This window comes from Podarcis filfolensis (genome assembly GCF_964270895.1).
Source record: "Podarcis filfolensis genome assembly, chromosome: 4".
Classification (NCBI taxonomy): domain Eukaryota; kingdom Metazoa; phylum Chordata; class Lepidosauria; order Squamata; family Lacertidae; genus Podarcis; species Podarcis filfolensis.
This window is the reverse complement of record NC_139607.1, coordinates 26,732,126-26,757,896: the sequence shown is the minus strand read 5'-3', so window position 1 is coordinate 26,757,896 and position 25,771 is coordinate 26,732,126. Positions and strand designations below refer to the sequence as shown.

General features: G+C 42.4%; 2 protein-coding genes across 2 annotated transcripts; both read right to left on the bottom strand.

Annotated features, from left to right (window-relative positions):
• Nucleotides 1-11: 11 nt before the first annotated feature.
• On the bottom strand, nt 12-8,430 carry PROZ (protein Z, vitamin K dependent plasma glycoprotein). Its single transcript, XM_083610872.1, has 8 exons — nt 8,119-8,430; nt 7,332-7,495; nt 6,888-6,912; nt 5,365-5,478; nt 3,701-3,832; nt 2,917-3,002; nt 2,479-2,593; nt 12-651 (listed from the first exon to the last, which is right to left on the bottom strand). Exons 1-8 carry the CDS (start codon nt 8,189-8,191, stop codon nt 134-136), a joined length of 1,227 nt encoding a protein of 408 aa, XP_083466998.1. The 5' UTR covers nt 8,192-8,430; the 3' UTR covers nt 12-133.
• Nucleotides 8,431-9,303: 873 nt separating this feature from the next.
• F10 (coagulation factor X) lies at nt 9,304-25,508 on the bottom strand. The gene is made up of 8 exons (XM_083610782.1): nt 25,059-25,508; nt 22,000-22,160; nt 19,423-19,447; nt 18,227-18,340; nt 15,567-15,698; nt 13,298-13,512; nt 12,305-12,422; nt 9,304-10,446 (listed from the first exon to the last, which is right to left on the bottom strand). Exons 1-8 carry the CDS (start codon nt 25,234-25,236, stop codon nt 9,899-9,901), a joined length of 1,491 nt encoding a protein of 496 aa, XP_083466908.1. The 5' UTR covers nt 25,237-25,508; the 3' UTR covers nt 9,304-9,898.
• Between the last annotated feature and the right edge of the window lie 263 nt (nt 25,509-25,771).

Genomic DNA, 25,771 nt, shown 5'->3' with positions numbered 1-25,771 from the left:
AAATGCATAGGTCAGGGCAAAAAGTTTTATTGTCAACAGTTAAGCGCACATAATTTTTACAACTGACTTCTACACAAATACATACAAATGCCGGGCCTTGCCATTCCACATATTCCTCTGCCCTTGCTTTCAGTTAGTCCATTTTTTGCTTAAACCACATCATGTATCGTGTCGTCTTAGTGAATATAAGTGTTTCCCACTTAGTTGCTTCTGTTGCCCATGGTTCTAAAACACCCGTCAGAAACCAAGTGCCTTTATAGTCAACAGCGCTAAAGCTACCTCCAGCCAGTAGTTCTCCCGATACTTCGCGGCTATAGCCACAGAATTCCCTTGTTATCAGTGTCCTGTTGAGGATTTGCTTGCATTCGTCTCCTTTGAGGTACGAAACCGACAGCTCCGCCGTTGAACCTGTGGAGTTATTTCCATCGGCTTTCCAGCCACTGAGAGTAGCCTCCCGTTCTGAAATCAATACATGCTCCGCAAAATCCCTTTCTGGAATGCATATGGGCAGGTGGTGGCTGCTGCAGCCAATGTGCTGTTCAAGTTCAAGCAAAGCCAAGTTGTTCTCACCGGTGTCGCTATCATAGCGGATGTGTATATTTATCTGTTTCACAGGTATTTCTTGCCTAGCTCTTTGCAGCCTGTTGATTCCTGTGCAAGTAATGATGTACCCATTAGTTGTTGCAATAGCATTTGCTTGGAATAGGCTCACACTGGCAAACAGTTACAGTGGTACCTTGGGTTAAGAACTTAATTCGTTCCGGAGGTCTGTTCTTAACCTGAAACTGTTCTTAACCTGAAGCACTACTTTAGCTAACGGGGCCTCCCACTGCCGCCACAGCACGATTTCTGTTCTCATCCTGAAGCAAAGTTCTTAACCCGAGGTACTATTTCTGGGTTAGCGGAGTCTGTAACCTGAAGTGTCTGTAACCCAAGGTACCACTGTATTATAGCAATAGTGCCTTGAATTGTAATAAGAACATAGCCATTTCTCAATAGGCCTTAATGATGTTATACTTGGGCGATACTGTTAGTTTCCAAATGCATCTGGACTGTCAGCAAATCCTTTTTTGGTGAGAAGAGCAAACATTTGATATGGAACTCGCAGTAATTCATGTGTATGATTACAGCCCTTTCACCCCAATTTTTATAGGGGCAGAAAGAAGAGAAACCACAGAATGCTACAACCTTAAAGGTAAAGGGACCCCTGACCATTAGGTCTAGTTGTGGCCGACTCTGGGGTTGCGGTGCTCATCTCGCTTTGTTGGCCAAAGGAGCCAGCGTACAGCTTCCGGGTCATGTGGCCAGCATGACTAAGCCGCTTCTGGCGAACCAGAGCAGCGCACGGAAACACCATTTACCTTCCCGCCGGAGCGGTACCTATTTATCTACTTGCACTTTGATGTGCTTTCGAACTGCTAGGTTGGCAGGAGCAGGAACCGAGCAACAGGAGCTCACCCCGTCGCAGGGATTCGAACCGCCGACCTTCTGATCAGCAAGTCCTAGGCTCTGTGGTTTAACCCACAGTGCCACCTGCGTCCCATACTGTTGTTAAAAATGTCATTTACTCTTGCCCAGGTCAAATCCTGAGTGGGTTGACTTTGCAAAGCTAGGAAAGTTCTCTAGAATTCTTACAACTCTTAATACGGATTTGGTAAGGTTGGGTATGTGTCACAGTCGCCTGCTTATCTTGGAATGCAATGGTGAAGTGTAATCTTTTCTTCGTTATCTACACCAATTGCCTGAACCAAAGTGGTTGCAGTCTTGTTAATAATAGTTCCTGCACAACCCCCAGTGTGAAATGTACGGGAAGTGCAGAAAAGGTACCTTCATGCGTTTTTGCATTGCAAAGAGGAGACATGCCTGAGATGGCTGTGAGCTTTCAAAACGGAGATAAAGATGTCATTGAAATTCTACTCAGTATTGATCCAGAGTAGATTCCAATGTATAGTTAGCAGAGTAAAAATTGAAACACCTTGCAGGATTCCCCAAAAATAGAACAGAGGCATTTCATTCAGCAGAGCTTTACTGCTACTGAAGGCAAATGTGCATAATGGTCACAAATCCAGTACATTTCAGGATTGGCACTGTCTATAAGAAATCCAGTTGCAGCAGACTTAACTCAAACTTACAATAACTTGCAATAAGTCTAAAACTTAACACAAAGCATACTATGTACAGAACACCACACCAGAAGGAAAAGATAGAGAAAGTGTGAAACCCAGGCTCCATCTGGCCTATTATTATAGTCAGCATGACCTTGACAGAAAGAGATAACAGAACCAGTTTAAACCAGCTGTACTCAACTTCTCTGAAGGAATAAGCCAAACATCATGAACCTTCTGCTTGTTTCTTTCACACAGAGAAGCTTCCAGAACCCTTTTGAATTAAGTAGAATAGGAAAGATCTCTACACATCAGATCAATACTTTATGTACTAAGAAATGCAAACTGACAAAAGGATCATTTGGCTACCTACCAATCACAGCGATGACGGGAGTCAGCCGTGCACATTCAGCTGTAGTCAGGACAAAGTTAGTTTTCAGTAGAACACCACCACAGAACCATTCTCCTTCTGAGTTTAAAAGCAGGACCTTGAGAGCACGGAAGACAGTACATGCCTTTAATTTAGTAATTTTAAGTCCATAGGGCAGGGTACGTTGTTCTGCATCCCATTGCTGCTCAGAGCACAGCGTCAGGGAACACACCATTACAGAAGAAAAGCTCATTTCTGGTGTAACCACAACCAGTCAAAAGCATGTTGAGTGCACTGCAAATTGGGCAAAAGTTTAGAGGGGCAGTTGAGGGGAGGGAAGAGAGCGAGGTGTGGTCTGAGCAAGGAAAATGGGGGCAGACCTGCCTAAGGCACATATTTACAGCAAGTCTAGATAAAGGCTGTGTTCAACATTTCACATACCTGCCAAGGGAATCCCCTCTGGGTTGTTTCGGTTGCATCCAGCTGCACTGGTAAGTGGTCTTTATGTCTGCCGCATGCACACTGATCTAACAATGGTAGGTAAAAATATGGAGAAATAAAACCAGCTCTGGGAGGGCGAAGGGAGGAGTTCGTTGGGAGTTGGGTGGTTGGTTGGAGTGGGAGTGAATTGAGATAGAGTCTGTGGGTAGGTTGAGTTAGTGTAGCGAAATAAGCTGAGTCAGGAACAGTTAGGAGCTAGGAAGACAAGTAAATATCTGAGCGGTGGTTTAGTGAGTGAGAGCAGATAGCAGAAGTTATAGGTCTGGAACGGCACCCCATGATTGTAATTGACCGATACCGTTTATGAAACCACACGCTTGTTAAAGTGCAATAAATAAACAGAAGTTTATGTTCCAATTTAACCCTGACTGGACTCAGTATTGTACCAGGCAGGGCCTGGGTGGTGGCAGCGAGAAATAAAGTGGTGGCACAGGGATCAATAAACAGTGAAACGTCCGGGGACCCTGTGTGATCACCAAATGTACATAAGGGCTTTCGGGGGGGGGATCCCTGTAATTCTTAGCAACCCACTAAGAGAGGCAGCTATCCCCGTTTCACAGAAGGGGAAGAATGAGGCAGCCAGAGCCTTGCCAAGAGCAGCCACTGGATTTCATGACTGATGCGATGACTTGAATCACAGTTCATTTTCTTAACTACTATGGCACACTGGTCGGTATTGTTGCCTCCTAAAATAATTATTTTCTTTTCCATTTTCTAGACTTACCTTGGGGAAGGCATGATTTAGCATCTTTCCCAAGTTCATAGGCTTTTGCACACGAACAGCGGTACGACGTCAGTTCTGGATAGCAGAAGTGCTGGCAGCCCTCGTTTATTTCATGGCGGCACTCATTTTTAGCTACAGGGGGAAAAACCACATTTAAAACTATAGAACAAGCATTTAAACAAAGGACAATGTCCAGTGATGTCCACTCACTTATGCAGAGGAAATATCCTGGCACAACAGGACTTCTGGTTTCACTTCTCTCTGCTGTAGCCTCTGGTGTACCTCGCAAAATCTAATCTAAGGGCTTCTTCAAAACTTCAAAGCAGTTTTGGGGGACTTCAGGAGGGAGAGGTGAAGGAGAAGTCATGTTGCACAAGCAGATGCCAGCTTGTACTACGGTATAGCAGATCTCACCCCAAATTAGCAATCAGCTGAAATTATCTTGTGAAAATTAACATGGGCTCCCTTTCTCTAATATTTATTTATTTGTTCTTTGATGCTCAATTATTTTTCCAGCATCTACAGGCTTAACCACTAGTCCCTATTTTTGTGTGAGATACATGACACTTGCAGCATCCATTAATTCCTGGCAGCAATGTTTTCCAGCAAAGACTAAAGCTGTAATCCAGCTGTAACAGTTAGATTTCACTTTTGACTATGGAAGTAAAGAGTTTACCATTTATCTTGGGAATAAATTTAAAACAAAACAAAAAACAAAGTAATTCACACATCTATCATTTGCCCAAAGAACAACTGCCTTTATGATCAGAAATGGCGAGTTAGGTTCAGAACTGCACCCATGGGATATTCTTATTAGAGAGCTGGAGGGAAGAGGTGATTCATCAATTTATTCTCTCTGAAGCCCTCCATGCATGGATGTGGTTGTTAAGATCCTCCCACAAGCAGCATGGAGGTGGCATGAGAAGCTGTAGGAGGAAGGCGGCGATTGGTGGAAATCACCTCCCATCAAAATAACGAATGTCAACTATATCAGGAAATGATGGGAAGTCTATATTTATTTTACTTCAGATTGTTGTTGTTGTTTTATTTTATTTTATGTACCATTATATGATTTTAGCTTAGCTGATATCTAAGGTCAGATTAGAAGGTCAAATTAACATTCTAAGTTAAACTAATTTAAGAATATATATATATATATATATATATATATATATATATATGTACAGTATGTGTATATATAAAGTTAAATCTGTAATAACATTAATGAATTTCAATAAAGAATTTGTCATCCAAAAAGAGAGAGAAAGAAATCACCTCCCATCACCATCTGTTTTAAAGCAGAAGCATCTGCCTATATCTCAGTTCCATCCGCAAAAGGATCAAATATGTAATATCTCACTTGTCAGACAGAAACGGGGACAATTGTGTACAACGCCCTGTGAATTTTCCTATGTCGCCTAGTTAGCTATTGTTGGAAGACAGAGATTAGTAATGAGTAATTAATAAAGATATTACTTGACATAAGCTGGATCTAGACACACCAAAGAAGCGTTTCAGGTTAAAGCATTGTAAATTTAAACAGGGAAAACAGGTAGAGAAAAATGGGATTCCACATCGCCGTCTGCTGGCACAGTGTTATATTTAGGGAGATTCTAGGAAATGATGTGGCACATGCCTTTTTATAAATAAACATTGCCATTTACCAAAAGCACAGTTGGCTCCTTCAAAGCCATCTTTACAATCACATGTGTAGCTTCGGATGCTGTCCTTGCATACACCATTATGCAGGCAGGGGTTAGAGGAACATGGTGCACCTTCTAGGGCCGGTGGGAGAGAGGAAATATTATTAGTAAGTACATATAGAATAGTGAGAATATTTCCTGCTGCTCTTCTGCTGCTGCATCAAAATTGTTTTTGTGAACCCCATTCCCTCCCCTCTAAAAACCCACATTTCAATAAGGGGTGTTGCCCAGTTTCGGTAGTCCTGATTTCAGAATGTGAATCTTGGCAACTCTTGGAAGGCATTATAAAGGTAAAGGGACCCCTGACCATTAGGTCCAGTTGTGACCGACTCTGGGGTTGCGGCGCTCATCTTGCTTTATTGGCCGAGGGAGCCAGCGTACAGCTTCCGGGTCATGTGGCCAGCATGACTAAGCCGCTTCTGGCGAACCAGAGCAGCACACGGAAACGCAGTTTACCTTCCCTCCGAAGCGGTACCTATTTATCTACTTGCACTTTGATGTGCTTTCGAACTGCTAGGTTGGCAGGAGCAGGGACTGAGCAATGGGAGCTCACCCCATCACGGGGATTCGAACCACCGACCTTCTGATCAGCAAGTCCTAGGCTCTGTGGCTTAACCCACAGCGCCACTGTGGGTGGAAGGCATTATGCCATCAAGTTAATCTGTATCCAAACTGCTTCTGAACCCAATTTTTCTGCCTGCTTGCTTGCTGCTGCTCCTGCAGTGGGAAGGGCGGAAATTTATACCCTTTGCAACATAGGAAGCAGCTTTGATGGTCCACCTCAGTTGTCTATGCCGACTGGCAGCGGCTCACCAGGGTTTTGTACAGGGAACATCTCCTACCTGGAGATGCCAAAGATTGAACCTGAGACCTTCTGCATGCAAAGCAGTTTATTTGCCAGTGAGCTATGGCCCTCTGACACTTGGAATGCAGGTGTGGCTACAGCCCAGGTGCCAGGAATGCTGGGAAATTCAGCTTTCCCGGCAAAAACGTGCGAACTCTATTTTCCCGCACTTCTGGCATCTGTTTCACAGCTGTAGCAGAGTGCCAAGTACCAGATAAGTCAATTTGGCTCATAAGTGGACTTGGAATAAATCTAAACACTTCCCAAGTTTGAAACAGAATAATTGGGTTTTCTAGACCAAATTACTAATTGGACCAAAGCCTAACTGGAGTGGTTTGCCTCATCACTTATTTCAAGGGCAAATTTTCTGCAATAATTTGGCTCACACCCTACTTCTGTGATCATCCAGTTCATGAGGCAAGTCCAAGAGTAGAGGAGAGCTGGAGGAATTGAATGGACTTGTTATTTATGTATTTTCCTTGCCACAAAACAAAAGAGCAAAAGGAAGTGCTATATTAGCCTCATAACATATACTCTATTATCAACAGAATTCCTTTAGTATAATGAGCAACTCCAATAAATCCCTTAGTTTTTAATATAATATCCAATTAAAAAAAATGAAATATGAAAAACTACTTACCAAAGTAGCCATTCCAAAACTTGTCCTGGGGAAAAAAAATGTAATGTTTTTTGTTTTTAACAGTGGACCATTTCTCTCTCTCTCTCCCCCACCCCCAGCAACATATTGTACCAAATATAGGATTACCACCTGATTTCTCTGTGTGATTTTGGACAGAAAAAGTTAATGGGGTCAGAAAGGCTGCTTAAAAGATCCTTAATAGTAAGGGGTGAGAACCAATGTGGTACAGTGGTTAGAGTGCCGTACTAAGAATTGGGAAACCAGATTTCTAATCTCCACTCAGCCTAACCTACCCCACAGGGTTGTTGTGAAAAATAGTGCAAGAATGATTATATCTTAAGAATTTATCATTGGTTCAGCAATGATTGCGTCATGAATTGGATTTCATTGCCGGGACTACAGCTTGATTGATATGCCCGTAAAGGAAAAGTTTAGAATACATACAGTTTTCTCAGTGTCTTCAAATACTTCTCTAGCCTCTTCATATGTGCACCTTTCTTCAAGGCATTCTCTTTCCAAATTACCTTGGAGGAACTCTTCGAAATACATGAATCTGGCACGCTTAGACCTTGCAACAACTTGATTTGCATCCCCGGCCGACAGAAACACTGAAAAGAGGGGAAAGGTGGAGGGGAGCAAATAGATTTTGCCCACAAACCTACCGGGAGCAATCTCTCTCCATGTGCATTTCGCTTCCTATGCATGGAGGGATCAGAATAGCTTTCTGTAGAGTCAAGCTGGGGGAACTTGTTTAACCTTTCCAGGCACCCTTTTGAGTAGGTTGTGCTAGTGGTGGGTAGTGCCACAGGCAAAAGTGTTCCAGAACTTTGAAATGTATTTCACAGACCATGTGACCAAACCACTAATTTTGGTTGCATCTGATGAAGCAGACTCTGTTGCTGAGAGCTCACATATATACATGCGTATTATTTCAGAAAGTGCAAATTTGGTCAACTTGGCATTAAAAATGTGAACCAAATCAAATTTCACTACCAAATAAACTGCATCTATATAAATCATGGAATCTGCCATGTGAGTCAAACCAACTAAGTTTTCACCTAAACATTAACTGAAGAAGACTGTTTTGGAGGGGAGTAACTCTCAAAGGTACAGATTAAATGACAATTCTAAAAGCCCCCGACTCCCATGTTCTCTCTCTCTCATATATATATATATATATATATATATATATATATGGCAAATTAACACTGTTGTGGACAAAACACCATACCTTTCGATTCTGCCTGATGAAAAATGAATGCAAGGAAGAGAAACCATATTGTCCAGTTGTTGTGAGTTCCCATTTTGGTTCCCTTGGAACAGTTAATTGGATTTTGCCTGTTTAGCAGTTAGCTCTTGGGTGAAGTTACTGAATGACTAAAGTTTAAAGTTCAAGAACCCAGTAAGAAAACAAAAGGGCAATGGCAGGACCTAATGTTTACAAATGGGAGCTCTGAAAGAAAGGACTTCTTCCCTACAGAAACAGAAAACAAGTGGCAGGAAGCATTCCAGGGTATCTCTACAACTGACCAAAACTTACTCCGTGTTGTGGCAAGATATTTCAGCCCACTCAACCCCCCCCCCCCCCGCTTCCCTCAGCAGCTGAAAGCAAATTGGGTTCTGTAAACGGACGAGGACATTGAAATACCCTAGAACTTCATCACGCCAGCCTGTTGTATGGATCTTTTGGGACTCTGTCAGTGAACTAGGACACATGAAGCTACTTGTCTGCCCTAATCCAAAACAGATTGCATACATTCAGTTGCGATTACAGTTTTGCAATTTGTTCCACCCAAATGGTTTTTAGGAATTGAGATGTTTAAGAGCGTAATTACTGTAAATATGTGTACGATTTGCATTTGGCTTATAGATGTTAGGATTTTAGGAAGCTGGAAAATGCTGAACATTATTCTATTGAATCAAAATCCCTCATCTGTAGCACTTTTTGGGAGGGGAATACACATTTCTAGCACTGTTTCTGCATTGGTACTTTGCGGCCACAAGAGGGAGAACACACACAATTTGGACAGGCTTTCTGCCAAGCTATAGACTGGGAGATTGTGGACAGGCTTTCTGCCAAGCTATAGACTGGGAGATTGTGAGTCACTAGAAAATGGGGCTACAATTCAGTGTATGGAATGAAACAAAGATCATCAAGTATTAGCTATGTACATTCTCTAGCCAGATAAAAACAGGGAGGTTGGCCCATTCAGATGCAGGCTAGCAGATGATTTGTGATTTCTGAACAGGTTGGAATACTAACTTTCTGTGGCAGCTCTCAACTCGCATGGCCTGATAACATGCTTTCAAAAAACAAAACAAACCCAGCACCGTCCACAAGGCATATAATTTGTTGCTACTGTAAAGGATGCGTTGTTGAAAATGATGTATAACAGCATAGCGTTTTCCCATCAGATAAACGTTAACACTTTCTTTTATTATGGCATTATAGGGACAGGGGAAGAAATTCAGTTCAGTTAGCATTTAAAGGCTAACATGGAATTTGTGCTTCTATAAAGAATACATGAAGCAAAACATCCTTCAAAACTTGCACTTCTCCGAATTTTGCAATCCAGTTCTCCAGACAAGTAAATGTGCACAAAAATGCATGTACTAGGTGGGCACAGAGTACATATAAATGAAAATAACATACAAAAATGCATTGCATTAGGCAAAAGTACATACTATATTGATCTTTCTTGTTCTGGAAGAACACCTGAACAAGGCTTTTGAAATGAAGAGGCCATTAAAGTAACATAGTGTAAGTCATGCCTCACCAAGCTGGTGCCCTCGGGATGTTTTGTACTACAATTCCCATCAACGCCAACCAGCATAGCTGTGCTGGCTGAGGCTGATGGGAGTTACAGTCCAAAAATAATCCTGGTTGGCAGAGGCTGGTTTAAGTCTTAGGCAAAGCGACTTATTTAATTCACCCGTGGAAATGCCTGTGTGAAACACGACAAGAAACCATGATCAGGGAGACAATGGTTGTCCTCTCACGCTCCACCGTGTTACAGCTTTGGACGCATTATTCTCCTCAGCCAACCTATGAATCTCGACACCTTGCTATAAATCCCATATTTCCCCTCCCTTGCACACCCTTCCCCCCAGCTGATTACACCTGTCACAAAATAAGTGTCCCAGTATTGAGTGACATGTGGGCCTCCGCTGTCTCCCTGACATGCGTCTTGGGCTACGGTATGGTAACCAGCACAGAACATATTTTCAGTGATCGGGAAATTGCTGGACAGCTTGCAGATATGCCTCTCGACATAGGGGACATCAATTTTTTTGAGCGTGGCGGATACTCGGCCTCTTTCGTGGAGGCGGCCAAAGCCACTGATCATACCCTTTCCTGCTCTCATCAGGACTTGATTTGCAAAGTCGGCAGTGGGAAGGCATGCAGGGATCACGTTTTCGGAAAACTGGATAGGGGTCTTCAGCTGAATGAGGGCTATATCGTAATCATAGGTTGCCAAAACAAATTTTTGATGTACGTATATCTTCTCCACTGTATGAACAGTCCCTGTTCTTGCGCTCACCGTTGTGTTCACTTCCCCTGTGTGAGAACAACACAGTATAATTATTATGTGATATAAATACGAGGTGCATTGGTATTCAAACTGGGTGGTGTTGTTATTAATCTCTCCCCCCCCCCCCGAGTTAGAATATACCGTATTTTTTTGCTCTATAAGACGCACTTTCCCCCTCCTATAAAGTAAGGGGAAATGTGTGTGCATCTTATGGAGCGAATGCAGGCTGCGCAGCTATCCCAGAAGCCAGAACGGCAAGAGGGATTGCTGCTTTCACTGCGCAGCGATCCCTCTTGCTGGTCTGGCTTCTGAGATTCAGAATATCTTTTTTCTTGTTTTCCTCCTCCAAAAACTAGGTGCGTCTTGTGGTCTGGTGCGTCTTATAGAGCGAAAAATACGGTAATAAAAACAACAACACTTGTCCATGACATTTGATCCAGAATTGCTGATCTCTTCCCAACTCATCCAGTCCTTGCTCATAAAACTATGTCTTTCCACCCTCTCAGAACCCCAACTTCTGGATGTGCAATGATAATAATTTTGACACCTATTATTTGACACCTGATAATACATTTAACCAAATTAACAAATAGATTTTTAAAAAATTCAATGGAAGAAAAAACGAAGAACAGAGAAGGGGGATGAAAACGGCAATATTTTCTGAGATTCTGTGGCAGCTGCCAGAGGTAAGCAGGGGTTGCGCACACCTCCTGAATTGCCAGAAAGGTAAGGAAGCCCCGCCAGGTATCTTCAAGATGATCTGCATTTTCTCTAAGTCTGTGTACACACTATACACTTCCTGCTAAATATTTGAAGGGCATTTGAAGTGCATTCTTTCATTCAAAGAATTCTGGGAACTGCAGTAGTCTGCTACTGGGAATATTTCTGGGACCAGTCTTCCCAATACGCATAGCGAGGGCAGCTTATTTCGGCAGTCACTCAAAGGTTGGAAACCAATGGCAATGTATTATTGTTGCATTTTTCCTGCCAGGAAAGGGAGGAAGTACTTGTGGGATTTGCTCTCTCAGGTGACAGAATAATTTGTCCAGCTTGGGTATTATGCTCCTTGATATGCTCACCATTTGCAGCTCTGACTCAGACAGGCTGGCCCTAGACGTTTCATGATTGGGATTTGCACTTTCTGTAAAGGCAAAGGGTAAAGGGGACCCCTAACCATTAGGTCCAGTTGCAGACGACTCTGGGGTTGCGGCGCTCATCTCGCTTTATTGTCCGAGGGAGCCGGTGTACAGCTTCCGGGTCATGTGGCCAGCATGACTAAGCCGCTTCTGGCGTACCAGAGCAGCACAAGGAGACGCCGTTTCCCACCGGAGTGGTACCTATTCATCTGCTTGCACTTTGATGTGCTTTCGAACTGCTAGATTGGCAGGAGCTGGGACCGAGCAACAGGAACTCAGCCCGCTGCGGGGATTCAAACCGCCGACCTTCTGATCGGCAAGTCCTAGGCTCTGTGGTTTAGTCCCAGGCATCTTCTGTAGGTGGGTGCTAATCCTCCCCACCCCCCGCCAGTGTATTTTCTCAATTACCACTGATATTCCAAAGCTGCAAGTTGCCCCACGGGGAAAAACACCTTCCTTTGAGCACCACAGTTCATACCCAATTCATTCACACCACCTGCCCACTTCTGATTTCTTTTTTTAAAAATCCCACATGAGATCAGTAACACACACACACACACACACACACACACCCTGCCACAGCTCACATCCAAAGGCTTATTTACAAAACATGAATTTTGGTGAGATATTGAGCAAGATACTAAAGACTATTAGTGATTACCTCAGTGTACCTCACCTACGAATTTTTTTTGTGTGTGTGTTACAATTTAGGATATTTGAAAAGGTGACAAAAATCGAAAATACTCACCAACAACAACTTTCAGCGTTTTTGTCTGATTTATACAATGAGCCGCGGTAAGCACATAGATTGGGGTCAAAATGGTCCCTCCACAAAACCCTTCTCCCGCATCATCTATCAGAAGTGCCTGAAAAAAGAAACAGGTACAAAAATCAGGATTGCGTGAGGAAGTAGCTTTTTCTTTCTGAGGGAGAAATGACACCGTAGGATGTATTAAGTCTTCTTTCTAGAACACCTGTAGGAATCAAAATAAGGCAGAGCCAAATTGAGGGGGAAACCAAACAAGGACATACAAAGACAGGGAAGAAAAGAAAAGAGGAGATTTACAAAAGCAACTTTTAAGTGCCTGAGTGACGTGGTGCATTTCTGTCAGGGGTTTAATGGGAAGCAGGGCCGGATCTACCATTAGGCAGAGTGAGGCAGCTTTCTCAGGCAGCAGGGGAAAACTAAGGGGCAAGGAGTGGGAAAAGCTGTGAGGGCCATACAGCCTGGCCTGAGCCCCATAACTCAGCCTGCTGCCTGCAGGTGTAGCGACGAACTCTGCCCCATCAACTAAGGCTGAAGTAAGAGTTTATGAACAGAGAATGGAGGAGATGCCATCTTGCCCTTTGCCTCAGGCAGCAAAATGCCTTGATGGGAAGAGCCCAGGGTTGGTTAAGGAATCGCCAAACTTCAATTCCAAAAGAGATTCAGTCAGGATGGAACATGAGCTACATAATCTACTTCAGAATCTGAAGTCCTGTGGGAAACCTGATGAGGCTGAAGGTTGCAGGCCCATAGCCCTGAATCTCTTCTTGTAAAAGCTATTTATTGTCTTAAAAAAAAAAAAAGTTTAAGAACAGGTAATCCAGCCAGCCACAGCCTGGAGTGGGGATCCTTGCTGTTCCCCACTTTAATACAATATGGGAGCAGTTAAAAATGATAGAATCAGTGTCCATTGTTAAATATGGATAATAAGTGAGTATATAATAGTTATACAAGATACATGACAGAGTAACTTACCTGCCAAGGACACTGGCCCAGTTTACAATCCTCTCCGTTAACTATTCTGACACCACGGTCCTCGTCAGGATCTTCTTCGACCCCATACAATGGCTCTTCATCTTGGGGATCAGGGCTTGGGAAAATCTGTGTGTCATTATAATCCAACTCTTCTAAATAACTTGCCTCTCTCTTTGCCACCTTCTTTTTCTGAATCCGACCACATGGATATGGAACTGCAAAACCGGCATTTTAAATTAGGCAACACAACCAAGCCAACTTGCGCCAATGAAACAAAAAAGTCAATCTTTTAAAATATGCCTTTTCCTTCGGAGGGCTGAAATATTCTTTTTATTATTATATTTATTTATGCCCTGCCTTTTCCCCTGACGATACTCAAGACAGCTTACAGATAAAAATAAGAAGCACTAAAACCATAGAAAAAATAATTAAAAATTAGAATCTATAGAATTAAATCTCTCTCTCCCTCTCTCTCACACACATCTATTAAAATTTTACAAAAAATTAGAAAAAAAGCATGGCACAAGCCCCCTCATTAAAAGCAGCCAGTTTCCAAAGGCTGTTGGAACAAGAATGCTTTCACCTGTTTTACAAGGAAGGAGCCAGTCCAGCTTCTCTAGGGAAGGAATTCCAAAGTTTGGGAGCAGCCACCGAAAAGGCCCTGTCCCACATCCCTACCAAGCATATCTGTGAGGGTGGCGGGAGCTAGAGAAGGGCCTCTCCCAAAGTTCTCAAAGCCCAAGCAGGTTCGTATAAGTCCTTCAGACAGCTTTGACCGAAAGCTGTTTAGGGCTTTCTTAGCCGTAACTAACACTTTGAATTGTGCCCAGAAACAGATTGGTCGCCAGTGGAGCTGTTTGAAAAAGGGAGTCATATGCTCCCTGTAACCAGCCCTGGGTCAAGAAACTGGCTCCAGATGTGACTCGGATCCAGGAAGATGAAAGGTGGACAAAGTAGGTAAAGAAGGGAAGTCAGAAGACAAAGACCCGTTGAACTCAATGGAGCATTATTTTTGAATAAACATTCATAAGAGTGCCTTACCAACCTATGATTACTTAATTTTCCTGTGACCAACTATCTTTTCATTGCACCTTTCAAATATGATGAAATTTAAAAAGCACAGAGGAAAGACATAGGTCACCTTAAAAGGAAAATATCAGCTAAAGGACCTTCAGATTTAATAGTCAAATCAAATTCTTTTTGATAAAAAAAATCTTTTCTCAGACCCTTAAACCACATCAGAATCTGTGCACTCACAGTTAGAAACAAACTACAGTGGTACCTCGGGTTAAGAACTTAATTCCTTCTGGAGGTCCGTTCTTAACCTGAAGCTGTTCTTGAGGTACCACTTTAGCTAATGGGGCCTCCTGCTGCCGCCGCACAATTTCTGTTCTCATCCTGAAGCAAAGTTCTTAACCTGAGGTACTATTTCTAGGTTAGCAGAGTCTGAAGCGTCTGTAACCTGAAGTGTCTGTAACCCGAGGTACCACTGTATATATCAATAATAAAGGATGCAGAACGCAAAGTGTAGATAGAAGTATTTTGTGCTTTTATATTCTGATTTTATCCTGTGAACTGCTCTTAGACCTGCGGGCATAGGGCGGTATATAAATCAAATCAAATCGAAATAAATAAATAAATAAATAAATAAATAAATAAATAAATAAATGAGGAACATCACAGAGGTTTAGATATGAAATTAGGGTTTAACTTTAAAATGCATCTTTTGTGGCTAATGGTAACTAATCCTTTAAAAAAACAAACACTGATATTGTTGGGTGAGGAAAAAACGAGGGGGAAAAATAGTCCCTCCAATGTCTGTCTTAACATATATTTTTTGGGGTACTATGATTTATTTTAAGGTAGAAGTCAAAAGAACAAATTCTATGGGTGCTTCCGAATGGCTATTTATTGTGATATGGGTGCTCTTCATGCATGCAGGACTTTAATTTTGCAGTAGCCAGAAAACGTTGTCAGCATCAATATGCCAGCCCATATCCCTCTTCCTCTGCTTTCACTTATTTTGTGAATAGAAGACACAACAACTTTAGACGGGGGAAGAATCCTGAAATTTATGGATTTATTTCAGAACATGAAGAGAAAAAATGGAGATAAGAAAGTTTGAGAATATCCTTGTAAAAAGGGGAAAAGCAAATTCAAAATTAAATTGTTGGTAGCATTAAAAAAGACAATGCATTCAAAAATGCACCCCCAAAATAAGAATATATAATTATAACAAGTTGCTTCAACCAAACAAATGGCTTCATACCTGTAGGAATGCAGGATTGTCCATTGTTTTCCAGAATATATCCATTGGCACAAAAGCATTCAATATTGTTTTCTACAAGCTTGCAGAACTGCTTACAGCCACCATTCTGCACTTTGCAGGATCTTTGTATGACTATATAAAAGACAAATACATGAGTGCTGAAGAATAAATTAACACACATTCTTCAGGCAATGGTTAAAATGTTACTTAGAGCCAGAGCCATTTTCCTCTAGGTTGCAAATTCTTCAAGGCATTTTTTTTTTGCACTGGGTTATATTTGTGTTCTCTACTGTTTAAGCTAAAGCTCTATCAATGGACAAATGGGGCAATTGTTGAGGGTCACTGAAAAGCCAACTGCTTTTCAGAAAAATTGGTTTGTAGTCTAGCCATTTCATAACCGCAAGCCTGAGCATAACGTCCTCCAAGACGTAGCAGCAATTTTGAAAACTATGTGCTTTGCTCCAGTGGGAGAAACAAAACAGGAAGCCTCGTTTATGTTTGAACCAGAAATCATGGTTTGTTGTTCCCTAACAAGCCACGATCAGCAAGCCAACAAAAGAACAACAAATCGTGGGTCAGGACTGGCTAGCTATCGTGGTTTGCTAGGGAGAAAGAAACCACAATCCCTGGAGGAGCGGAGTAGGAACAATTTGGCAGGAGTTGCTCATTCACAATAAAACACAATAAGCCAGATAGTCAAGCTACCATTATGAGCAAATGCAACCATTGTGTGGATACCATAAATGCATAGGGATGAAAGAATCAAACCTGCTGGATCATACCAGCATCTTATTCTCAGTGATCAGCAAGATGGCCATGAGAAGCATTCTTAAATACTTACCGTATTTTTTGCTCTATAAGACTCACTTTTCCCCTCCTATAAAGTAAGGGGAAATGTGTGTGCGTCTTATGGAGCGAATGCAGGCTGCGCAGCTATCCCAGAAGCCAGAACAGCAAGAGGGATTGCTGCTTTCACTGCACAGCAATCCCTCTTGCTGTTCTGGCTTCTGAGATTCAGAATATTTTTTTTCTTGTTTTCCTCCTCCAAAAACTAGGTGCGTCTTGCGGTCTGGTGCGTCTTATAGAGCGAAAAATACGGTATCTAATACATATGGGAATCCTGTTTTGCTCAAGTTACATTTAAAGAGGAACTTTTTCTTCAACCCTGCAGTCTGATGCATAAGCTCTCCCCTTCCTTAGGATCTCACCGTAGGGAACATTTAAAAGGATCAGGGAACTGAAATGATAGGTGATGTCTGCCTCTAGTTCCCAGCTGGTGCTGTGCAGCATATTATTTATGTGGGTGGGTGGGGTAAAGGTAAAGGGACCCCTGACCATTAGGTCCAGTCGTGGCTGACTCTAGGGTTGCAGTGCTCATCTCGCTTTACTGGCCGAGGGAGCGGGTGTACAGCTTCCGGGTCATGTGGCCAGCATGACTAAACCACTTCTGGCGAACCAGAGCAGCGCACGGAAACGCCATTTACCTTCCCGCCGGAGCAGTACCTATTTATCTACTTGCACTTTGACGTGCTTTTGAACTGCTAGGTTGGCAGGAGCAGGGACCGAGCAACGGGAGCTCACCCCTTCGCGGGGATTCAAACCGCCGACCTTCTGATCGGCAAGCCCTAGGCTCTGTGGTTTAACCCACAGCGCCACCCGCGTCCCTAGGTGGGGGGAGAGTCCCCTAAACCAATAAATTAATAAATGGTAAGATTTTGGGATATGAAGGGAGAAATACAAGCTGCAAAGTAAATCCTGGCCTAGCCTATGCAAAAGTACCTGGCCAAGCATGGGCTGTTACAAAACAATGTAGAGCCACTGAGGGCTATTGGCAATGCAAGAGAACTGTCGGGGTGCCAACATGAATAAAATATTGTCGGGGCCCGGGTAAGCCTTGCCCCACATAATCTATCACATGACGCAGTGCACACACAGCATTTGAATGGGAATGTCCATCAACTTTGTGAGGCTCAAGTCCCCACGAACGCCAGGAGTTGGCTCCTAAGTTTCCAGTGTGAAGAGAGACAAGTTGCCGGGGTAACTGGATGTAATGAGACAGGGAGCGTTTAGGGGCCTTTCACAAAGCTTGGAATAGCTGAAAAATGCAGGACGATTTAGGTTGGCTGGCTGGGAGAGATGCCTTGGACTCGAATACTGTACTGTTGTGAGGGACAAGTCCCTCTTGAGATGAACATGCTGTAAGATCTGTAGTTCCTCCACCTAAATTCATGTGTAAATATGTGAATAAATCCTATTTCTTAAAGCTACGACAGCCTCTGCCATGTCTTCAGTTCTCCAAAGGAACACAGACTCTGGTCGAGGACAAAGACCACAGTTCGGCAGGGATTGGGGTGGCCTGTTAAAAATGGGATCTGTGTTTCATGAAGAGAAGGCCTGGGAGCAACGTGCACCTGAAGTAGAAAATGGAGGGAGGAAGACCAACAACCTTCGAGCCGGAAGGAAAACTAGCAGAGACAGAGAAAGAGAAATGGCATTGGCAGTTCCCACATTCATAACAACATATTTAGAAATGCTGTTCCGTATCGTCTCAGCCTAGGATGTTTGTATGGAGCTGTATGGAGCCCACCGCCAGAGAATGTAGTGAAATAAACCAACAAATAAGAGAGCCACTGCTATTTTGCAACTGAAACACAACTTACCACTATCACAGTTCGGCCCATCATAGCCATCCAAACATGTGCAGGTATATTTATTAATGCCATCTTTGCACGTTCCACGGTCATGGCAAGGGTTTGAAGCACACTGATCCCCATCTAGCATTTGGAAAATATATATATTTTTGTAATATAATTTCTTGTTATCCAAGGTATTAATGAATGTGTTAAGAATGAGTTAAGAATGTGTTAAGAATATGAGGTTACCCGGTGTCACTTTTAATACTGGCTCTCCAAAGTTCATCTAGTCCAACTTCCTGTCAGCACAGGGCATCTACCACTATGATATCTCTGATAGGTGGCCAGTCAGCCTCTGCTTTGAAATCTCTTACAAAGGAGAGTCCACCAGCTTCTAAGGTGGTCTGCTCCACTGTTGCTACAGCTCCTGTGCCTAAATCCTGCACATTATATTGAAGTAAGTTCCACTGAAATTAATAGAACTTGCTGTTGGACTGGGGTCTTATAAGCACACCTATTGTCGATGTGTGGGACATATAGATTAAGAGCTAAGGGTTCAGCTTTCATTCCTATTGCAAAATGCTGATCATAAGCTCTTGACACAGCTGCTCACAGCTCTAAGAGTTGCTGCCATCCTTTGAAAATAGGAAGCCACCTTTGCAAACGTGGATTGTAATCCCTTGTTTGCTTTGGCTCTCTCACTCTCACCCCCACCAAAATGTAAAACTCTTCCAGCAGGCTTTGCTTCTGTTGTTTCAAATATATATATGTTGAAGCACCAATCAGTCCATATGTGGCATAGGGTCTTCCTTTATCCGTTTTATGCAGCCATGGGAGAGTGGAAACACACAATTTAGCATCTCTGAACATGTTTTCTACTAAGATACAGGCTGGGGAGCATTAAAACATGGAGCTACAGTTCCTTTATCACAATCAAAGTAGTTCACATTAACCTGGAACAACTAAAAACTGTCCTAGCTAAAAAGTGTAATTGAATCTGAAATAATAATAATAATAATGATGATGATGATGATGATGATGATGTATATCCTACATTAGTCATACTGTGAGTAGACTCATAGAGGGCAAGCAACTCAAATCTACTCGGATTATTGCCTTAGTTGGATATTACCCAATGAATCAACTAATTTATTTCTTATCTAATAGATATCAACAGTATTTTAAAGAAAGACTTGGTTGAAAAAAGCATACGCATCTCTTACCTACATACACATTCCAGAACTCCTCCTAATAAGAAAACAGCAGATTTTATTTACAACAATATAGCAGTTCTTCCAACAGCAGCAGTAGCTCTTCCCATAATTTGGCCATGTTAGAGCTCCGATGCCATACTTCACTCTAGCTGTGACCGCTGTCCCACAAGCACAGGTGTACCTGTTACTTTGGATCCTTACTCACCCCAGTGAGTCTTCAAACAGACTCAGCAGAACCCATCAAGAAATGTAGACCCACTTGTTAATTTTCAGACCACATATTCACTGGGCAGCAGTGCCGCTTTTGTGATCCACCTTAGGTCAGGCTGTGATCCAACTGAGGAACAGTATAGACTGGCCAACAGTATAGACAGAGTCTGCCAATTAAGGACATCTTTCAGTCCTCTGCCAACTTCTGCTACGGCATGCCCCCTAGCATAATGGAACTGCTTAAGCCACCTGAACTGACCTAGCAAACAGTACTAATGTTGTGTTGTAATGTAACCCACCTTGGGACCTTAGGTGGGAGGGCGGGTAGATTAAGAAGAATACTATGTCAAGTATCAACAAGAGCTGTGCATATATTCACAACTTCAAACAGATCTGGGAGTATTTGCAAAAAATAATTGCATTTGGTTTAATTGCATTTAAATTAATGTACATTTAATTAATGTATTAATTAATTAATGTATTAATTAAAGTATTAAATTAATGTACAATTAATATTTAATTGTATTTAATTTAATTGGTTTAATTTTAGTATTTAGTAATGGCAGTTGACTGCCATTATTAATACTAAAGGAAAAGAAGCATTAGCTAACTGAGAGACAATATTGCACTACCTGGACTAAGGCAACTTGAGGGAGGATTGCTGTTTCAGAGTTCCCCCTTTATCACTTGCAGATTCCCCTCTTTCCTACCTGTGGAATTCCTTTATTACCTTTACTCTTGTCTTTCTGGCTTGTTGAGCAGATGGCCATAATTTATGATAGGTAAGGGTGAAGCAGACCACTCATGAAAGAGTCTGAGAATTATAAGGGGGTGGAATTAAATAAATGGTTTCTGGCCATTCAGTGCGTTAAACAAAATATTTGAGTTTATTATGAAGTGTGAGAGGAGCATAAAGTATTAGAGGGGAAGAAGAGAAATGCAATGTAAAGGTGTTTTTCTTTTATTTCTCTTTTGATAAACAGAAACCCTTTCTTCCAATGCTATGATTCTATGATTCTCCTTTCATAGCAGAATAGCAGAATTGGCACGTAACTAAACAAGGAGATGATGTGTTGCAAGAAAGAAGGTAGCTGCTGTATTGTTAATTTTGTTTCATCACTGTAATGTTTGTAACACTTTAATATTTCTAATAAATATGCCACATCAGTTTTAAGTTTCTGTTTTTCTTAACTTACCATAGCTTTGATGCCTTAAGTGTCCTTAATACCTTGTTACCTACACTGTTAACATTCTAAATATTTCTAATGATTTTAATGGCTTATGTTTTTGGTCTTGACCGTTCTATATCTTATGAAGAACCACTGTATCTCAGCTCTTTTTGTACAGTAATAAAAATAATAGAAATACGTTAATAAAATATTAATAAAGCTGTTGCACACATATATGTAAGCATGGGGAAAGTATCATTTAAGATGCAATATAAAAACAGGGCCAACCACACACTACTGAGTGCACCTTCACAACAGAGTTGTCAGAGTGGTATTAATCAACAGACAGTCTTGACCCTTCCTGCTTGTCCACTCCCTTTTTCATTATTATTACCCACAATTCCCCCCTCCTCTGCTTTGTCTAGGACAGGGATGGGGAGCCTGCAGAATGATGTCAATGGACTACAATTCCCATCATCTCTTACCCTTGACTTTGCTGGCTGGGACTAATGGGAGTTGGATTCCAACAACGTCTGTACAGTCACAGATTCCCCATTCCTGGCTTAGGGAGAGAGATATGGAGAGATATGGCTGGGTTCCAGTTTGTTCTACAGCTGGAAGAAGCAATAGTAGGGAAGAAGGGAAAATAGTAACACATGGAGAGAACGCTAGGGTATTGCAGGAGCAAAAAGGTAAAGGGACCCCTGACCATTAGGTCCAGTCGTGACCGACTCTGGGGTTGTGGCGCTTATCTCGCTTTATTGGCTGAGGGAGCCGACGTACAGCGTACAGGTCATAGGCCAGCATGACTAAGCCGCTTCTGGCGAACCAGAGCAGCACACGGAAACGCAGTTTACCTTCCCGCTGGAGCGGTACCTATTTATCTACTTGCACTTTGACATGCTTTCGAACTGCTAGGTTGGCAGGAGCAGGGACCGAGCAAGGGGAGCTCACCCCATTGCGGGGATTCGAACCGCCAACCTTCTGGTTGGCAAGTCCTAGGCTCTGTGGTTTAACCCACAGCGCCACCCGCGTCCCTATTTGCAGGAGTAGGAAGCTGTTAAATGCAGCTGACAGTTCCACTGTGAAGGCACGGCTGGTAGAACATAGCTGTCGGCCCTGTTTTGATCTTGCTCTGGAGGACAGAGGACAGAAACCAGTAGTCATATTAAGGCAAAGCAAACACACTGGACAGCTTTGTTCTTACAGTTTTCTCTTGGTTTTCAAAGGCTTCTCTGGCTTCTTCCTTGGAGCATCGCTCTTCCATGCACTCCCTTTCAATGTTTCCCTGCCTAAACTCCTCAAAAGGAGAATTGGCCCGCTTTACTCGTTCCAAAAAATTGTTTGCCTTTTTATCCTGTAGAAAAACTAAAGAAAAACAACAACAACAACAAACAAACAACTCATGTCTCGTTTGCAAATTTCAAAACACATTACAGAAAACTGTTTTGCATTTATAGATAAATGTTGCACATGGTTTCACATCTCTGCTTGTGATAGAAAGCACACCATGGTTCTTTCTCTGTCTCTTTCCGGCTCATGTGCATGTTGTATGAGGTCATGTGCATATATCCACAGCTCATGTGCATGTATCCACAGGGCAACAGTGATTCAGTTCTTAGGCTAGACCGCCTGGCTCATATGTTTGCCTATGGAGTGAAGATAAACCACCCAGTGCTTGTGGTGGCTGCTGCTCCCTAGAGGAGGTTGACTTACTTCGCTTCCAGCCTTCTCATATTTCACTTGGGGGGAAAGGAGAAAGCCACTCCCATTTTGCAGCTGAAAACAGCAAGCTCATCCCCTCCCCAGCCCACCCACTGCAATTCAAGTGGCATTCGCAATTGTTGTACACAGCAGAGTGGGAGGAGGGAATGTATTCACTTGATGCACACTACCTGTTGGGTTTTTGCACCCCTTGCAACCTGCTCCCCATCTGTGCATGTGCTGTAATCCTTGCATGAGCAATGGCTGTCTCAAATCCACACACCTCAGCTTAGCTTTGAACGTGGTTTAAGTTTTCCTTTTGAAATGAAGCTGGTTTGAGGGAGAACACATCAAAGAGCAGGACTGCTCAAGAACCTACAGGATAACTCTGCATCGCAGGTAATGCCATGTGTACATGGATCAAAAAGGGAGGTGGTGTGGGTGCACTGGAACCAGAGGAAACAGCAATGTGTACACAGCTTTAGTTGCTCCCACAGCAGTAAAGTCCCTCTGAAACCTCCCACGATCATTGGATGCTCTCTTTCCATACAGCATGGGGTGAAGAAACAGGTGGCATAATAGCCTGTAGTTGCAGGGTGGGTGGCTAACACAGGCATCAGGAGACTTCCCTGGTCTATGTCTCAGGAATTCTCAAAATTCCTACTTAGACCACCATATTGGATTTCACTACATGCCATGAAGATGTGGAAGTAAAATCCAGCATTCTGGGATTGCCACTCTGCACATCTTGTAAGCAGTCGCTTTCTGCAGGCATCACCTTGTTGCTTTCAAAATTGCACACACTCCATCTTTTTGTCATTTGCTCCTTTCAGGGTCTGTAGTCTGTTGGTGCTCTGTTGACTCTCTCTCACCAACTCCCTGGGCTCTGCCTCTAAAGTCTGATGGCCAAACACAAAGCTCTGGCCTTATCTTTGGTTCTTCCTCTTTCCCCACCTCCCCAAATCATTGCAGAAATCTACCGATTCATCTGCAAAATCTCAGCTAAAACCTCAGCTGCATGCTCTGGTCATCTCCCACCTTGACTGTTCCAGCTGTTTTCTATGGCTTACACCTTTCATACCTTGTTCCTTTCAACTCTATCCCTCAATTTCTACTGCCCAAATTATTCACTTCTCCAATCACCCTGAAAATTCCTCCTCTAATGTTTTCAATTGCGTGGAGGAGGAGGCAGGTAGGTGAGGAAAGGCTTATTTTGCCTCCACATCTGCTGTTATGCTAATAATTATCAGCCACCTCCCCCAGCATTTAAGTTGCACATCAAGTGCAAAGGTGCACTTAACATCATGTTGCTTGGTTCCCTAAACTGGTGGCCATCACTACATTGTGTGTGGCAGCAAATTCCATAAATTTAACTACCTGTGGTGCGAATAAATACTACCTTTTGCCTGATCTATTCTCTGCCAACCACTGAGGACTCCTGAGAAGAGAAGACCCAAAATGGGGCAGCAACACTTTTTCACTAGATGCTATTGCTTCCGTGCCCCTAGTCCCATCCCATATCGGCCACTTCAGTTCCCATTGTAGCCAAAGCACATGAAGAAATACAGATCATCATTCGACTGGACCAATTGCATGTGATGTACATTATAATCCTAAGCAACCGTACTCAACAGTGGGTTACAGTTAAATTAACATGGCTTGCTTCCATGCCCAACCAAGTGTTTACTAACAGGGTGTTAACATTCATAAAGCCTATATTGCTTATGCTGATGACATAAAAAGGAATTTAAAACACCAAAGCCAGCTACTTGTTTAAAAATATCGTTCCAGATTGCCAGTGGGGTCTTGTTATATTGTATGTGAAGTTTTTATGAAGTTATTCTGTTCATAGCAGCATTGGTGTGTTTGAGAGAACAAACATATTAAATTTATTGCCACAACTTCATTGATCTGTGAAATGTTATGATCCCCCCCCCAACTAAAACCAGGTGCATTTCTTCATTTCATAGAAACATTACTTCCACTATCATTCTCACCGTTTCTTGTTTATTAACTCCTTCTGTGTCACACTTTTTATTTTTCTGGGAACAATATTAGATATATGTTTCTGCCTTCCTCATCCGAAACATTTATTTGCTATATGAAGGGCTCTTTCCCTTGTCATGTATATCATTTTCTCTCCCATCACCCCTGTAGCTGAAAGAGAAGGTATTTTTACCATCTCACAGACAGAACTACATTCCAGGGTGCTTTCCCATACCATTTAAATCACATTGAAAGCAACACCCCCCAAAAAATAATTTTGGGAACTGTAGTTCCTCAATGCATTGTAGCTCTGTAGTGGGTAATCTATAGTTTCCAGGACTATTGAGGGGGGGAGTGCTTTAAAAGTATGGTGCATATGCAGCCTAGAAATTAATTCCCACACCATACACAGGCAAACAAGATGCATTATACTGAGACCCTTTCAGTGGAGAAGACTTCTCCTAATTTGTGACCCTTACTTTCTTCCTACACACAAAGGAAAAATAATAATTCTTATAAGAAATAAATGAAAGCAATTGCAAGGAGAGACAGAGAAATTATTTAAGGCTCTCTTACCATTTCTTTCTGCCTTCAGGAAACTTGACAGAGAAGTGAGAATCAGAATGAGGAACAGCTGGCTAGCCATGGTGCCTATCGGTGGAAAAACAACACACTGTTCTACTGCAGGGGCTAGTCGTGAATAAGGTTCAAACAGCACACTTCCTGTTGCTGGGCTGCACCTCTTATCACACATAACAAACGGGGTTGTGTTTGGATGAGGATTCTCCAAATTATTGTGCTGAATGATAAGACATCCTGGTCTTTTCCAAGTAAGGTCATAAGAGGCAGAGTAAAGGCAAAGTGGTGCCTTGGATGTTTCAAAAAGCAGCTTCCCTTGCTTTTCTGCTCAGACAGGCACAGAGGAAGTGTGTCTGTAAGTCAAAAGCTGATTACATTTACGGAAATAAGCCCTCTGTTCACAACAAAATTCAAAACAAACCCATTTGGGCAATTTGTTCCTAATGAAGTCTCTCCCCCCCCTTCCCCTTTCCAAAAACATTTTGTCATGGGTGTCCCTTTTCCAGTATTTGAACAAGAAAGTAAGAGAGAAGTGAAATGCATATATTAGGGGTGAAGGTGCCTAAAAATGAATTACGTTAGTGAAAATAATATTCAAACATGCTTGCAAAAATGCGCACCTTAGGTCAAAACTGCACACGAAAGCATGGTTACTAGGAGGTATTTGCACTAAAATGCTGAATAATTTTCATGTTTTTTTAAAAAAATTG

What these genes read in the sequence shown, in the direction of transcription:
- PROZ (XM_083610872.1), bottom strand. Translation starts at nt 8,191, where the DNA reads ATGGGAACTCACAACAACTGGACAATATGGTTTCTCTTCCTTGCATTC. An exon ending in TCATCAGGCAGAATCGAAAG is followed by an intron (nt 7,496 to 8,118) that starts GTATGGTGTTTT and finishes CCCTCTTTTCAG; the next exon opens with TGTTTCTGTCGGCCGGGGAT. An exon ending in TCCCGTCATCGCTGTGATTG is followed by an intron (nt 652 to 2,478) that starts GTAGGTAGCCAA and finishes TTACTTGCACAG; the next exon opens with GAATCAACAGGCTGCAAAGA.
- F10 (XM_083610782.1), bottom strand. Translation starts at nt 25,236, where the DNA reads ATGTGTGATAAGAGGTGCAGCCCAGCAACAGGAAGTGTGCTGTTTGAA. An exon ending in TGGGCCGAACTGTGATAGTG is followed by an intron (nt 15,699 to 18,226) that starts GTAAGTTGTGTT and finishes TCTTTTATATAG; the next exon opens with TCATACAAAGATCCTGCAAA. An exon ending in ACAATCCTGCATTCCTACAG is followed by an intron (nt 13,513 to 15,566) that starts GTATGAAGCCAT and finishes CCGGTTTTGCAG; the next exon opens with TTCCATATCCATGTGGTCGG.